Below are 15,432 nucleotides of genomic sequence, written 5' to 3'. Positions count from 1 at the left end.
ACATGTCACCTATTGAATGATGGGGAACACAGCAGATACAGTGAGTGGATGAATCGTCCAAAGAAGAAAAGCTTTGGAGTCTGTAGGCAGTGATTCCTCTCGCTGCCCGTACCCACCACAGCTGGATTTCCCCCTGCCTTTTCAGTTTTTCGAGGAGCCTATGATCTGTGTTTACTGTTAACCTTCACAGAATATTCTTGCTTGAAATGTGGCACAATATAGCATGTTATTAACTTTCTTTTCCTAACGTCATACAGTGGAGCTGAGGGATTCAGATGCTTGTATGGCAAAGATGAGCAAATGGTTGTTTTCCCCTGCCCCATCTGTAGACAGACATAAGGGGGAGCTGTGCGAAGTAAGGATAAATGGGGTCCGAGATTGCTCTTTTGACTCCAGTATCCATCTCTTGGCATGAATGATCGAAAATCCCTGTGTAAAAGGGAACTTGTCTAACTTGAGTTGCGGATAATTCTGCTGGTAATCGTAGCTTGGCTGAACAGCAATAGAATATAGAAATCAAGCTGCTGCTTATTATTTATTTGATTACTTTTTATTTTGAGTAGCAGGGAAACTGTATCACTTTTCTGCTTGAGAGGGGCATTAAGAATAGAGGAGTGAACTTGATGTGAGAAGATATTACAGTAAGATAAAGATTTTGGCCTAGGGTAGATTAAACAAAATAAGCAAGGGGAAGAGTTTGTTCTCTTTCTAGTGGCTGGAAGAGTTAAAGAACAAAGTTCAGATGGCAGTTTTGGTGGTAAATTCGTGATAAGAAAGTTTAAATTGCTAACTAGGAGCAATATTGTTCTGAAAAATCCTGACAACAGCATGCACATGTTTGAAAATCTGCTCTGCTCCTAACAAGTACTTTTCAAGACGTGTTTATCAGGATGGTAGCTTCAGAATTTCATCTGGATTTTCCTTGATGCTAACTATTAAATTTTATTCTCTTGCTGTTGAGTATCAGGTTTTATGCTTTCATTTAAATTGTATTAAAAACAGGAATTAAAGTAGCAAGTGACTGTGGCTTATATTTTAATTCAGATATGAAAATGTGCATATATTGACATGTATTGTTTGTTTTTGTTGTGCAGGTTATGGGAAACTGGTTGGAAACAGCGCTACTATAAAAACAAATTTGATGTTGATGCATCTGATGAGAAATTCCGTCGTAAAGTTGTACAGTCCTATGTGGAAGGGCTTTGCTGGGTTCTCAGATATTATTATCAGGTACTTAAAAATTTATTCTCTGAAAGTTTAGTTTTGTTTTGTGTCTGCATCCTGTTTCTTTTCAGGAAATAATTATTATCCATTGCTTGTTTTTGGAAAGCAGTACTTTTTCATTTTTTTTGAAGATATAAAATAAGTGGGCACTCATTCTATTGGACACTCAAGATTTGAATGTGGTTTTTGTTTCTGACATACAGTAACGGCGCTTGTTAGTTTATTAAGGACTGATGCATGTTTTCCCTTTGCAATACATAGCCATGCATAGTGAAATTGCAGATGGCTAAATGAGTGAACAAAGGACAAAGCCTGTGAAATGCTAGTAAGAATTTGAAAGGAGCAGAGTTGTCAGTCTCCTCCATAGATTGTAATGATGCTCTATGAAGTGTATTGTGATTGAAGTAATCTGTATCTGATTTAAATCTTTTGATAATTGAGATGTCAGATTGGCAAGAGATTAGTTAGACATATTGGGGTTTGTTGTACCGATGGTTAATAACTAGCTTCGTGCCCTGAAGACAAAGTAAGTTGCATTTTGTGTGTGACCTGGGAACAGAATGTGCTGGAGCCAATGAAGTTTTATCTGTCTCAGCAGGGCTTTGTAGCTTGAACGCAGTGCCATATTGATAAAACTGCACATTTTCCATAGGTGGCTCCCACTTGTCCAGCTTGGAGCACAGGCAGGGCAAATACCTCACATGTCTGCAAAAAACTATGCAGTCTTAAAGTTTGGTTTAGTGTGTTTTTTTGTTTGTGGGGTTTTTTTTCCCCTTCTTCCTCCTTGGAACAAAAAGGGAGTGTGTTCCCTTCCACTGTATTAATTAGTTGAGTTTGGGCTCCGACTTGCATGTTATGGTGGATGAAAATCATAAGAGTTTAAGGTTTGCAAGCCTGTTGCAGTTGATCTGCAGGGAGAACCGAGCTCTCCACATCCTTGAGGAGCGTCTTTTGCAAAGGACAAATCTCACCTGGGCACCTTTGTAGATGGAAATTCCCGTGATCCTGCACACAGTTAAGGTCTGCTGAAAGCAAGCCGTGTTTCTGTTAACCATGGCAAGATATATTCCTAGAACAATATATGTGCCCATATGTCTCCAAAGTGTGTAAATGAATCTTCAGATTAGCTGTAGGTGTCAACTTGCTGGAGAGCTGCCAGTGTGACCTCCGGTGATGCAGTAGTATAAAACCACTGCAAAGGGCAGTCTGGATTTTCTGGGAAACTGAAGGGCTTAGAGGAAGAGAGTATATGGCAAAACTGAGATAATATTTACAAGGTGACCAAAATATTTATCCTCATTTGAAGATTGTAAAGTTAAGTATGTTTTATTCAGAGAAACCTGCATGGGGGGTGAGTTCATTGCTTTGTGATCAGTGACCATGACCGTCATCATGCACTTTTATAGCTGTTCAAACCAGGGTTGCATTTGCATGTGCGCTATTGAGAGATTTGTGGCTTTAAATGTGTAGGAGTTGGAAGACAGGCATATACCAAACTTAAAACAATGTGGGCAACTCCCCATGCAACACTTACTGGTTTAACTTGGAGAATCAATTTAGTTACTGAGATGTATGTAGGTGACTCCTTGTCCTTCTGAGTTTGTAGACGTTCTGGCTGAAGTGACTGATGCATATAGAAGTGATAGATGATTACAGTTGCAAAGAAAATAAATCGGTGAGGTTGACAACAACTTCAGACTTCAGGCAGGACCATAGTGCTCTCAAGAAAATTGAGGAGTGCTAGTAACACCTCAACTAAAAGTGACTGTACAGAAAATATTTTCTGATTTCGAAATGTTCCAAGGGAAAACTTGATGATAGTACGCAAATGTTTAGGGCTTTGTTTTTTGCCGTTTCGCTTTGTATTCAGATTACCTGAAAAGAAGGCAAGTCTCTCTCTAAACCTTGTAAAAATTATATTGCAGCTTAACAATAGTGCAGCAACGAAATGCTTGCGTGTAGTGCTGTTTGTACTTGCATGACAGAACTATGTATAGGCAAGATACTGTAACCTGTTATACATCGACCGTCTGCTGTGTCAGCATGGAGGAGCAGTCAAATCACCTTCTGCCCATATGGAAAATAGATTAGGAAGCTGTTGGACTGGGGAAATTTCAAAATAGGTTTGCTTGAGGGTTTTTGTTTGTTGGGTTGTTTTTTCTTTTTACTGTAATAAGAATTGCTTCCAATAACTACTGCTCATTTTCCATAAAACTTCTGACAGAATACATTATGTGCTTTTCTGTTCTTGTAAAAAGCTAATAATGCAGAGCATATTCCACTAGTAGGAACATCTGTTTGGAAACAGGAGGAAAAAAAAAAAAGAAAAGAAAGAAACCGATCCACCTGGCTTTTGAAACATACTGAAACCCTCTGAAGAATTGCATCAAATAATTATAGTCTCTGTAATTTTATACCAAAAATACCACTGGAGGAGCCTCATTGACATTTACTTGCTCAGAATTGGAAGTCAAAATAGTAGGCTTTTGTTTCAAGTGCTACTGCTAAGAAAAATAGCTGAGGAGGTGAAAACTTGACTTAGACCTTCTAGAGCCACATTTCCTTTACAGAGAGCATTGTGTTCTGATGTGTTTTGAGTTTACTTTATTTCTTCCTTTTTGAGGATTATTTTGCCTCTTTCAAGTGAATGCACTTTATATTTCCCAATGTTCAAGATGGAAGAATAAGAGGGGAACAGCAAAACAAAACGTTACTCAAAGTGTGTATTAGTGTTGGTACTGAACAGAAAAGTAACAGTTAAAACCAGAGTACTTTTCAACCTGCAACAAATATTGTTCACATTTTCACACCTTGTAGAGTGTATGATATCAAGGTTCTCTGGTCCCCCATATTCCCAAGTTAGCGGTGGGATTTTACATTGAAAAACAGTAGTGCAAACTGTGTGCTGCCAGAAAAATACTACTTCTGTTCCTGTTGAGAGCTCTGTAATGGCTTTCCAACCAGCATGATTCTGCCGTTTACACAATTACGGAGAACTTGGAAATTCCTTCTCTGTCATCTGTGTGCCTTTCCCTGTTTGAGATGTGGTAGCAACTCTACACAAGTTGAAAATGTGTCCAGTTGTTACAGGCTCCTCAGCTTAGCCCCAGGGCCCAGTTAATTGTATGGATAGACTGTGATTTCCTAGTCTTTGCAAGAAATTTTTGTGCTTGGTTTTATTGGACTTTGTGCACATGCTCGTGTGTTTTTTCTTGAGGGGGAGGAGAAAAGCATGAGGTACGTTACAGTGTCCTGAAGCTAAGGTTAAGATTCTGCTGTAAGGTTTTTTGTGTCGTTCTGGTGCTAGGTCCTGTCTTTTTGGCTGTCTCCCTTAGTGACTCAAACCTAGCACAGAGCAAGAGTACTTTGGCATAGAAGTCTATCTGCTGTTCTGTGCTGCCGAGGAAATGCCCGAGGTCTCCATTCACTGCCCCGTGAACTCACTCGCTCTAGTCTGGCTATGAAAAGTTTAAGTCCCAACCTGAAGTCCAGAGTACCTTTAGAGGCAAGAGCTCTTTCTTTTCTAATCATGGGGACTCCTCTTTCTCCTGGTTGATGCTGGGCTAAATTTTGTCATCTTTAGTGACTGGGCTACGTGATTTTTTTTCTATTTTTTTTTTCTTTTACTTTTCTGATTTATCTGATTTTATTTCTCTATCCTAGGGCTGTGCATCCTGGAACTGGTATTACCCTTTTCACTATGCTCCGTTTGCTTCTGACTTTGAGGGTATTGCAGACATGCCTTCAGATTTTGAGAAAGGCTCAAAACCGGTAGGACATCTTTATTTATTTATTTATGATTTAACAGCTCATTAGAAGTGTCCTACATCTGCTTGTTTTTAAATTAAACAGTTTAAACCTCTTGAACAACTTATGGGAGTATTTCCAGCTGCAAGCGGAAATTTTCTGCCACCAACGTGGAGGAAGCTCATGACAGATCCGGTAAGAATCCTTGTTGTATTCTTCTATGTAAGATTATGTTGTCTTGCAGTTGTGTAAGCATCACTTGCTGCTTCTTACTTCAGGCAGAAAAATAAAGGAGAGGAGGAGGGAATGTTTTTGGTAGGTTGCAGAGATTCTTCAAAGATCCTTAAAAGTGATTCTTTGAATTTGGATGTTTCAGTGAGAAAAATTATTTCCTGACTGTTTTACACTTTAGTAAGGTCATTTACTTTCTTACAGAAACCTTGCAAAACTTAATTGGGGAGCAGATACATTAGCCCAGTTATCAGGAATTATTCTGTCCTGCTTAATTTCTTGTTTTGATACTCTAAGTAATGGAAGCGCCCTACCACACTTCATGTTTAAATGGCATTTAATAAAAGATATTTCTATTAGTCAAAGTTCTTTGCATGCTCCTCAGCTTTGTGTTTGCTCACCCTCTGCAAAGTACAGTACTACATGGCATTCTGAATCAATTTCATAATTGACTTCAATGATTTTTTTTTTTATTATTTCCTCAAATACAGGAATCAAGCATAATTGACTTCTACCCTGAAGATTTTGCTATTGATTTAAATGGGAAGAAATATGCTTGGCAAGGTAAAATTTCAGCTTTCTTTTTTTGAACTATAGTATACTGATCTTAGTCTTAAGAATCTATGTAAAAATAGGAAGAAAATGGACAATTATCTTAGTGAGATAATGACGCACCAAGTCACACAGGTAACTTGTGTTACTTGGTGTGGGAGAGAGGTATTTTGCAGCAGGTATATTTTTGAGAAGAAATCAGTATGAAGAATAAATTACGGTTTAGGATTGGCAATGACTGCTGAAATTACTAATAATCATTCTAGATTTGTTAATTTGTCCTGAACTAGATTAATCATTTTTCTATTTTTATCAACCTTACTGTGTAATTGTCTTTTGTCTCCTTTGTGTTTAATTAATGGATCTTGTTCTGTTCAATCAGTGACTCATTAGTATCTTGCAAAAAATGCTTTGGGGAATATAGAAATATTTGGATGCATACAAGGTATGAAAAAAGAGCTACAGTATTTAAGGCAGCTGCTTCTTTCTTTAGAGAATATTAATTTTAAAGGTCTGCCGAATTTTGTGGCTGGTTACGCTATTCAGCCAATAGTGTAACATCTCAATTATAGGTATAAATAATTATTTGAGCACAAAATGAAACACACAAAATTCCATCTGAGCATAAGAAAGCACATTTTTACTCTTGAGTGTGGTCAGACACTGGAACAGGTTGCCCAGAGAGGTTGTGGAGTCTCCATCCTTGGACATATTCCAAACCCAGCTGGACATGGTCCTGGGCAACCTGAGCAGCCCATGGCCATGCTGGACCAGAGGGGATGGACGAGATGATCTCCAGAGTTTGCTGCAGACATCAACAGTTCTGTGATTCTTCCTCCAAGGCAGCTCACCTGTGTTTTGAAATAGCCACAGTTAGACACATGAGTATCTTACTTGGGACAGTGTTGCAAAATTAGAGAGACTATTCCTAGGTGCTACGAGATTCGTTACATAGCAGATTTTCCCTCTGTAACTTGAAGCCCTTTCTTACCCTTGTTGTAATTCTACCAACTTTCTTTAGTCATTTTCTCCACTTACCAAATTTACAGTCTAAAGCAGTAATGTTTTAAGTAGCTCCCACATCTTTCAGCAGCCTGTAACATTATTTTTGATTAATTTAATGCTTAATTGCAGTATAAACTTTTTGTTCTGGATTGACATCTGGAATCCTCATGCTTAAGAGGCAGTTGTGAAACAAGAAATATTTTCCAAGCTGGAAGTACAGACTATCATGGTTAAAAAGCATCTAGTATACCTTGTCCTCTTGATTGAAATGTTAGAAGAGCTTCCTTTTGGAGATGTGATTATGCTTCTGAAAGCTCAGCATTGATCCTTTTTGCAATCTCCTACATTATGAACGCTTCCTGTTTTGTTGTCATGCCACCAGTGTGTTGTGAAGGTGAAAATAAATTGTTTGTTTTCCAGCGTAGGCTTATCACTGATTCCCTTCGCAAGTAGTTATGTTCCAGCTGAAATTTGAACATGGCTGAGGTCTGGTGCTGTCTTTGATAAAGCATTAGTCAGTCTGCGTGAAGATTATCCTCATACTTCATAAGCGAAGACAGTGCAGATTTGTTTGGTGAGGTTGGCAACAGCAGGCTGTACAGCTCTGCTGCTCATTATTTTGTGGTGGGCTAAATACGATTCTGATTCAGTTAAACTTCTGACATATTTAACACTTTATTTATGGCTTGTTCCAAACTGGCTTTGTTAGGAGAACGTACGAGCTTCTGAAGTGATTACACTTCAGGTAAAGTTTTAGGTTGTCCCCTTTCCTTCGGCTCTAGGACAGTAGTATTTGTTTTAATAAAGCCATATAAAGATCTAGCTTCTGAAGCAAAAGTGTTTCAGGCAGACCAAGTTTTAGATTGGGAATCTAAGTCTGTGGAAGTCCAAGGTCTCTGTGAATGTTGTACCATAGAGCAGTGACAAACGTGTCTGAGATCTGTCCGCTGGTAGAACTGGTACAGGCACAAACATGAAACTGTGAACATCAGTTTGGTAGAAAGCCTCTGCTGTTATCTTGGTCAGGAAAAGCTCTAGTGTCTGTTGTAAAGGAAATAAAATAAAAACTAAAATAATTACTCCAGATTCCAACAGATATTAAGGGTGACAGAAGTAAATCTTCTATGAGGAATTTTCATAGTAAACTTCTTAGTGTTTTTTTCGATTTTATAATAGAAGAAAACACACTGGAGCATACTGGGGAAGGCTATTTTCTGGCTGCATCCAGTGTGATTGAGTGGGCTCTAAGGTGTGCTGCTTAGTGAGGGATTTTGATCCTGAGAGGAGCCTCCGTGTTATATCAGAGTAAAATTAATAGCTGGCATGAATAGTCCTTAATGGATAATATCTATATCGCCTCATTGCTGAACTTGGAGTGATTTCTTCCATTGTTGCCTCTTAATAAATTAATTTGAATAAAGTAGCATTGGGTTCTGTCAGGGGAGTATCTGTAGCAAATGAGACAAATGATGACTGTCTTCTTGAGCTCAGCTTGTTCCTAAATAAGAGGCAGGTGTGGGTAGAGGTTACTGCTTCCAAGTGCCTAGCCAGGACAGAGGAGGAGGAGGATGGAGGGGTGCTTGAGATAAACTTCCCTTTTCAACCTACCCTACTACTGAACTCTACACAACCTACAGGGTCACAACCTCTGAAAATGTAGGGTTTTCTTTTCTGGGACTGATGCAACAGTTGTTTCTTGGGTAAAGAATCTATTGGAGCTTTCTGTGGTAGTGTCTTTTGTTTGTTTGTTTTTCACCAACAAGTGTCGAAAAACAATGTTTTCATTTTACTAGGTGTTGCGTTATTGCCATTTGTTGATGAGCGACGCCTTAGAGCTGCCCTGGAAGAAGTCTACCCTGACCTCACTCCTGAAGAAAGTAAGAATTGTGAAAATTTTGTTACAACCTCTTATTACTACCATGTTTCACCCTGAATGAGCAAGGTATAATAGATACTTAGTTGGATTAAATTGTGGCAGGCTGTAGCCTCTTCTTCATGGATGGTGCTTGTAATTAGAATGCTCCTCAGTGGGTTTGTTTTTGTAGCTTTCATTTACTTTTCTTTTACTCAAGTAGACCTGCATAAGACTTAACTTGAAAATTAGATGGCAGCTTAATCCTATGAAAAGCTTCTACCAGTATCCACTGTCAAAGTACTTGTTAGATGAATATGTTGCAATCAAAAGAATAAACTCTTTCCAAGGTTAGAGTTGATCCTAAAACTTCATAGATGTTCTGACCAGTAGGCTGGCTGTGTCCAATTATGAGACCTGGAGCTTCGTGTTCAGCTTATATAGACAAATGTACATGTTACTTTCTCCATTGTACAGAAATAATAGCTGCTTCTTGTAGATAAACTGTGTGAGTGTCCTCTGTTTTTTTGGTGGTTTTGGTTTGGTGGTTTTTTTCACCCAGCCTGTCTGTATCTTCAACGTTACTCTGTTCTAAATTCAACATTCCTCCCATTGAACACAAAATTCCCGTTGTTTTACAACTGTATGTCTGCCAACTACCCTTGTGACCACAGACATCCTGTTCTGAGCAGAGACACTGTCTTTCCAACACTCTCAAGGAATGTTCAAAGCTTACTCCTAAATCACAGTGAGACTTTCCTTTTGTGGAGATGTCAACAGGACAGTGTGCTTGTCTGCTATATTCCTTCCTTCCCTCTTCGCTCTGAACTCTTATCCCATTCTCTTCATCTTTTCTAGGCAGAAGAAATAGCCTTGGTGGTGATGTTCTCTTTGTTGGAAAACACCACCCACTTTGTGACTTCATTGTAGAACAGTACAAGACCAAAAATACAGAGGTAGGTTGTAGTTGTTCTTAAGGGATTGTGTAAATGGTGAAGGTGGAGGTCTAATAAAGTGCTTCAGCTGAAAAATTATTTTTTCCATAGCCAGTGGATATACCCCCAGAGCTGTGCCATGGAATCCAGGGAAAGCTTACACTGAATGAAAATGCCGTTCTTCCAGATCAGTGAGTGTGGCTTTTGGTATGGGTTCTTTGATGCTAAAGGAAATTTCCTTCAGTTATGTCTGCATTTAAGTAAGAGTATATATGTGCCCACAATGAGAAACCTAAAACTCCTGACAAGACAATGCATTTAGTTCTGAGGCTAAACGTGCTTTCTGCTAGGTTTCATAGTAGGCATGTGTTGTTATCAGCATATGTAAAAAACCAAGCAAGTAAAACTTTCGTTCTATGATCCTCATTTATTTTTTTTTTACTTCAGAACTAGGCATCAGAAATCTTTAAAGCGCTCTAATGTGTGTGTTTAATTGCTGATGATTTTTTTGTTGTTGTTGGTCATTGCATCTATGGAAGACTGATTTTTATGTATTTAGCAATGTTTGAACTTTAATAGGTAAACAGGGCCTATATAATAAAAGTAGTAGTGATCAGTGGCCTTATTCAGTAAGGTCATGTTGGTTTGGCCTCTCTGCTTTTGTATCAATGTTAAATTAACGCAGTTTGATATAACTTCCAATAGTGCATGCTGTTTACAAAAAAAAAATCCAACAACTCTGCTTTTTCTATGCTAATCTTAATTTCATTGAAGAAAAATTCAGATAGAGATATATTAGGTAGTTTTACCATTTTCCATCTAGACTATAGCACTAAATTCAGAACTGTTACCAGCTACACATACAAAAAATGCTAATATTTTTTGTTTTCTAGATAATGCATTTAGTTTGAGAAATTATCAGTGTAATCTTCACATTGTAGGATATGCATTCTTTTATCTGACTTTGCTTAGAGGCATAAGCAGGTGTTCGGTAACTCATTTACATTAAATGCACAAACACTCCAATTTTGTTGGACAGATGATGTATCCTAGGTCACACTCGCTAATATACATTTCTCTATTCTTGTCATGGCTTGTGAAGAATATGAGCAAGTCAGAGCTGTTCTTGAAAGGAATAGCAATGCAGGAAAAAGAAAACTTCTGGCATTGTCTTCCCACGGTAGGGCATGAGAAAGGGGTATTTTTTTACCTAGAGAAGTAGTTTGCTAGGAGTTCTGTGATGATGAGTAGGCATTTATATTACCACTTCAAAATATGTCTTGCTTTGCTAAAAAAGATCTGGATCAAATTCAGCTGGCATGCGTACAGTTTGTGACCTCTGTGTGTAACATAGGTCTGTGACAGTTGTGCGCAGTAAGGTGAAGAAACCAACCTAGTTTCGGGTAGATAAGAGTATTTTTCTTGAGCGTGGTGTTTGTGTGCTTGAATTGAAAGGTAAAGTTTTCTGGAGGAAAGAAGGAAACGGTTAAGATGCAACTGCATGTCAGCCTATTAAACTATTCTCAGTTAGGAAGGAGACTATTTAAGCGCTGTATAAAACAGCTGCTAAATTTATTTAATTTTTTTTTTTTTTACTTCAGAGCCTTTTTCTTCCTAGTGAAGCAGGTTTATGTCTTCATGGTGTCTGTGTGTGTGTTGTGCATCTCTGATCTTTTCTTGCCCTCTTAGAACATGTTGGCTTGTTTTAATCAAACCCTAGCAGTACAGGGAGGTTTCCAAGGTGGAGAATAGTACTAAGGTTTGTAAACAGGCTGCTGGGTAGTGGGAAGTGTGTGAACCCACTGTTAGACACTAGAGAATCCACATGGATCAGCTGCAAAAGTAATGACACTAAGAAATAAGGATTCAGTAATTCCATTGCTTATAGAAGTGTTTGATTTCAGGGAAAGGCAAGTTAATTTTGAAATCCTGTTTATGTGTCGCAGGCCTAGTTGACAGAGGAACAGGAGTGGTAGCAACAGAGAAAGTGGAGCAAATGGTGAGAAATACGTTACCTGGCATTTTGACAGAGGGTTTTTCTTTTTACCAGGACAGTGGAGTCTCCTGTTCCAATGCTGCGTGATCTTACACAAAATTCTGCGGTCAGGTAAGTAAACTGTGGGCTTTAATGTAACAGTGAACAAAATACAGCAAGCAAAACTCATTTTATTCTGGTGTTTTGAGTTGTTGAATTTGCAACAGAATCCATCCCTTAATAAAATTGAAGCTTTTACTTTAAATGTTTCTGGTTTTCAGAGAGAATTGAATCCAAGATACTATGTTGTAACACAGCGGGCTTGGGTTAGGGTGGTTAAGTGGAGTGTACGTAGTGGCGTGCCTTGCAGGGATGTCCAAAATAGTAATTTCTCAGTGCATCAAACTTCAGAAATACTTCATCTTTCCTGCTGTTGCTTTTCTGTTCGCTCTCTGTTGGGACTTCTGGGTCTTTGGCAAGCAAAGAGCAACACCTACACATCTTCATAGTGTGTATCAAGACTTCTAAATTAAGGAAAACGAAACATTCATGAGAGCAAGTCTCCGAGACAGAATTGAGTATTAATTGAAAGCCCTCCAACTCCTGATTTTTTGCCTCTTGGATTTTTACCCATTTTTATTCCTAGCAATTCCCAGAGGATGCCTGAGAGTATGAGCTTTGTATCTTTAAGGAGTAAAGGAGTAATACGAACTTTGCCTGAATGTGATGTTTGGGAGAATAATAAGAAACTTCATAATGAATAAAAACTACGTAGTTTCCAAGAGTAAATCTTGTGGTCACAGAAGATTTTAATTGCACTTGCACTTGACAGCAAATTTCTGTAGATCTAGTGTGTTGTGTGTCATTCTCACTTAATTTGGCACCATATAATAGGTATGTAATGCTTGAGCCTATAGCCTTTCACTTCTTGAGCCACGTAAGATACTTGAGACACTGAAAATCACTTGTGATCTGTCTGCATAATTTTTTCCTCCAAGGAGGCATAACTTGGTTCAACTAGAACAGCTATCTACGGGCAGTAAGAAATACTAAGTTGTGGCTTGTCAGGATAGTGTAGAAAGGATGTTCTGGAATGGGGATTTAGTTACTTTGAGTGATGTGTTAAAGGCAGTTTTTGGCTTTCCATCTGCCACTGTCAGGAGGCTTGAATTGTTTTATGCTTCTGTCCATTTCTCTATTGCAAGGATTTTTCATCCTGTCTTTTGAGATGGTATGAGCAGTCATGGTTCTGCTCTTCAGTTCTTGTGACTTTGGCTGGCTGAATTTTCCAAAGGACCATTATTCTCTTTCCTTCGACTCTTATTCATTCCCTATGTTGAAAAACAGATGTATTTCAGCTGCAAGAGTGAGATTATTCTGCTTCACTGTTTGCTTTTATCTTTCTTGGCATCCCAAGCATTTTTTAACATCAGATGGTAGGTAGTGAGAGAACAGGAAGCAGGTTGGTGCCATGTACTTCAAACATGTCCCTGGTGGGACCTACCTTGAGACCTGTATACTTACACCAGGAGATGGCAATTGCTAGGAGTATGGATGAATTTTCCTAGAGCAACTCTAAACTGCTATGTAATGCATAGCACCAGCAGAAATTAAGCTTTCAGCCACTTTTTGCTCTGTTAGTATTTAGTTTGTCTAATGCTAGGCAGCTCAAAATGCAGGGTCTGCAAGATGTCACTGAAAATAGGTGTATATCCCTGCACAGGAGCTGCGTGCAACTGCAAAGCTGCCTTTCGGGATTAAAAACTCCCTGGCCCAGGAAATCCCACTTCTTCAGTTTTGTACGCTTTTGACTGGCCCGCATAGCAAGCTAATATCCTTCCTGTCTATACTGTGGCAGCCTTTGAACTTAATCAAGTACAATCAGTGCTTTGACTAGAGGATTTGTACTCAAGGGTCTGCAGAAGATACTTTCATTACCGTACGTAGGACTATGTTTTCTAGACATTAAACTTTCTTTTGGAGTAGCTGTTGATACAGGGGAGGAAAAAGGTCACCCTGTGGAAAGTAATCGAGACATCCAAATCCAATATAGTCAGTGTATCCATGTGCAAGAAATGCACTTTGCAGTTTAAGTCGTGGGTTCTTGAATCTCATGTTTTCTGTTGTGCACATCACTGTTAATAAAGCAGCAATTACTTTTTCACCTTGCTTCTGTTAATTATTAAGTAAACCTAATTCTCAAATACTTTCTTCTAGTATCTCTTTCAAAGATCCACAATTTGCTGACGACTTTGTTTTCAAGGCTATAGTGTTACCTGGTGCAAAGTAAGTATCAGTTGTCAGTTTTCAAATAATTCAAATGTTTGTTTATTAATCTGAGTATTTACAGAACTATTTTTAATATTAAGGAAACCTGCTCCAGTTCTGAAGCCAGGAGACTGGGAAAAAAACAACAATGATGGCAGGCCTTGGAGACCGCAACTTGATTTTAACCGAGACAGAAAACCAGTTCATTTGGACCAGTCAGCATTTAGAACTTTGGGGTAAGACCAGTGGCATTGTTATTGGCTGCTTTGCTGAGATGACTGTACTCTTTTATTGCTTTTTAAATTTAAAAAAAAATAGAGAAAGAAAGAAACAAAGGGGGTGGGGATGGACTGTCAGAGATTAGGTGCTGGTGTTCCATGTTGGAAACTTTGGTATGTGATATTTAAATTCGATATTGATGAAAACTGTATTTTACAGTAGTTTTGCAGTAATACCTTGCATTCTTTTTGATTTATTTTTTCTACTAAATATTTCTAATTAGCTTTCCTGCCGTTTTGTTTTTTTTTAAAAAACTTGTTTAGTGGATACTTGCTTGAAGTACAGAAGGTACAATGAGAATATTGCACACAAGTGATAATTAAAACACTTATGAAGAAAGGAATGTTTTTTGTACTTTTAAAAATCAAGTACTTTTAAAAACTCTTGTTCAAAGCACATGTTGTACTATACAGTCTGTTTTGACGGTCACTTTTCAAGGCACTGCCACAGTCAGTTTTTATTAGTTCTCCAAAAGTCCAAGTAACTTTCTCAGGTCCTGCACTGTAGTATGAGGATGCTGGGGTTATGTATTACAGATAAAATTAAATGTTTTTTTCTTACTGGAGAGTGCAAGGAGCCATACGTTTATCAGAGCCTGAAAAGAGAATGTTTTAAAGGAGATTGTAATACTGGCAAATAGAATCAAACTCTGTGAGCAACCGAACAAGAGTGTCTCTTTAGGAGGAGAAAGTACCTTCTTCATTTTACAGCTCTGGAGGAGCTGGAGGAAGAAAAAGCAACCCCCTTCCCTCTGTATGTGTGTTGGAAAGCATAATTGTTCCAGTGCTGCACTTGTGAACCATCTTTGGTTCTTCCATGTCATAGTTAGTAGTTATTAAAAAAAAAAAGGTATAGCTGTGTTACTGATCACTTCTGATGTCTTATTAAATTGCTGTCCAGGGTGGCAGACACCACAAGCGTCAAAGTCTTAATCCGAATGTAATTCTGCACAGGAAAAACAGCAAAAGCTTGGCAAATACTGACACACCGATATTTGCAGATCCTGCATCTCTATCAGCTGTCACTTCTTAGGAAATATGACAGCAGTTCAGTTTTACTGAACTCTTACACAGTTTGCAGAAAATACACGTGTTCTGCTTATTGTGGCTTGCTATAGAAACTTCACAACTTTTACTGGGACCAGCTCACAAAGCAGGTGCTTTCTCTGTGGTGTGCCTGGGACTCTGATCTGTAAGCGAGTCACTGCAAGATGCTTGTGCACATCTCCAGTGACACACTGGAGAGAGCTGGGGCATTTGATGGGCTGGGTAGCAGCTGTGCTGATAAGATGACATTCATAAAAACATCCTATTACTCTTTTTCCTTTCCATTTCTTACACATAATAGCCATGCCATGCCAAGGG

At 38.5% G+C, this 15,432-nt stretch overlaps 1 protein-coding gene across 1 annotated transcript in view; it reads left to right on the top strand.

The window, feature by feature from the left end:
• XRN2 (5'-3' exoribonuclease 2) overlaps positions 1–15,432 on the top strand; it is a gene marked incomplete at its 5' end in the record, with an annotated part of 53,602 nt that overhangs the window by 20,322 nt on the left and 17,848 nt on the right. Inside the window, 11 exons of the mRNA XM_009705178.1 lie at positions 1,095–1,230; positions 4,888–4,995; positions 5,077–5,166; positions 5,694–5,766; positions 8,553–8,636; positions 9,470–9,567; positions 9,658–9,737; positions 11,597–11,653; positions 13,739–13,807; positions 13,891–14,025; positions 15,416–15,432. The exon at positions 15,416–15,432 is cut by the window's right edge and continues 126 nt beyond it. Coding sequence (XP_009703480.1) covers positions 1,095–1,230; positions 4,888–4,995; positions 5,077–5,166; positions 5,694–5,766; positions 8,553–8,636; positions 9,470–9,567; positions 9,658–9,737; positions 11,597–11,653; positions 13,739–13,807; positions 13,891–14,025; positions 15,416–15,432 — 947 coding nt within the window. The remainder of the gene's footprint in view (positions 1–1,094; positions 1,231–4,887; positions 4,996–5,076; positions 5,167–5,693; positions 5,767–8,552; positions 8,637–9,469; positions 9,568–9,657; positions 9,738–11,596; positions 11,654–13,738; positions 13,808–13,890; positions 14,026–15,415) is intronic.

Source organism: Cariama cristata, unplaced genomic scaffold, assembly GCF_000690535.1.
Source record: "Cariama cristata isolate BGI_N322 unplaced genomic scaffold, ASM69053v1 scaffold12098, whole genome shotgun sequence".
In the NCBI taxonomy this organism is placed as follows: domain Eukaryota; kingdom Metazoa; phylum Chordata; class Aves; order Cariamiformes; family Cariamidae; genus Cariama; species Cariama cristata.
This window is presented reverse-complemented; position numbering and strand designations above follow the sequence as displayed.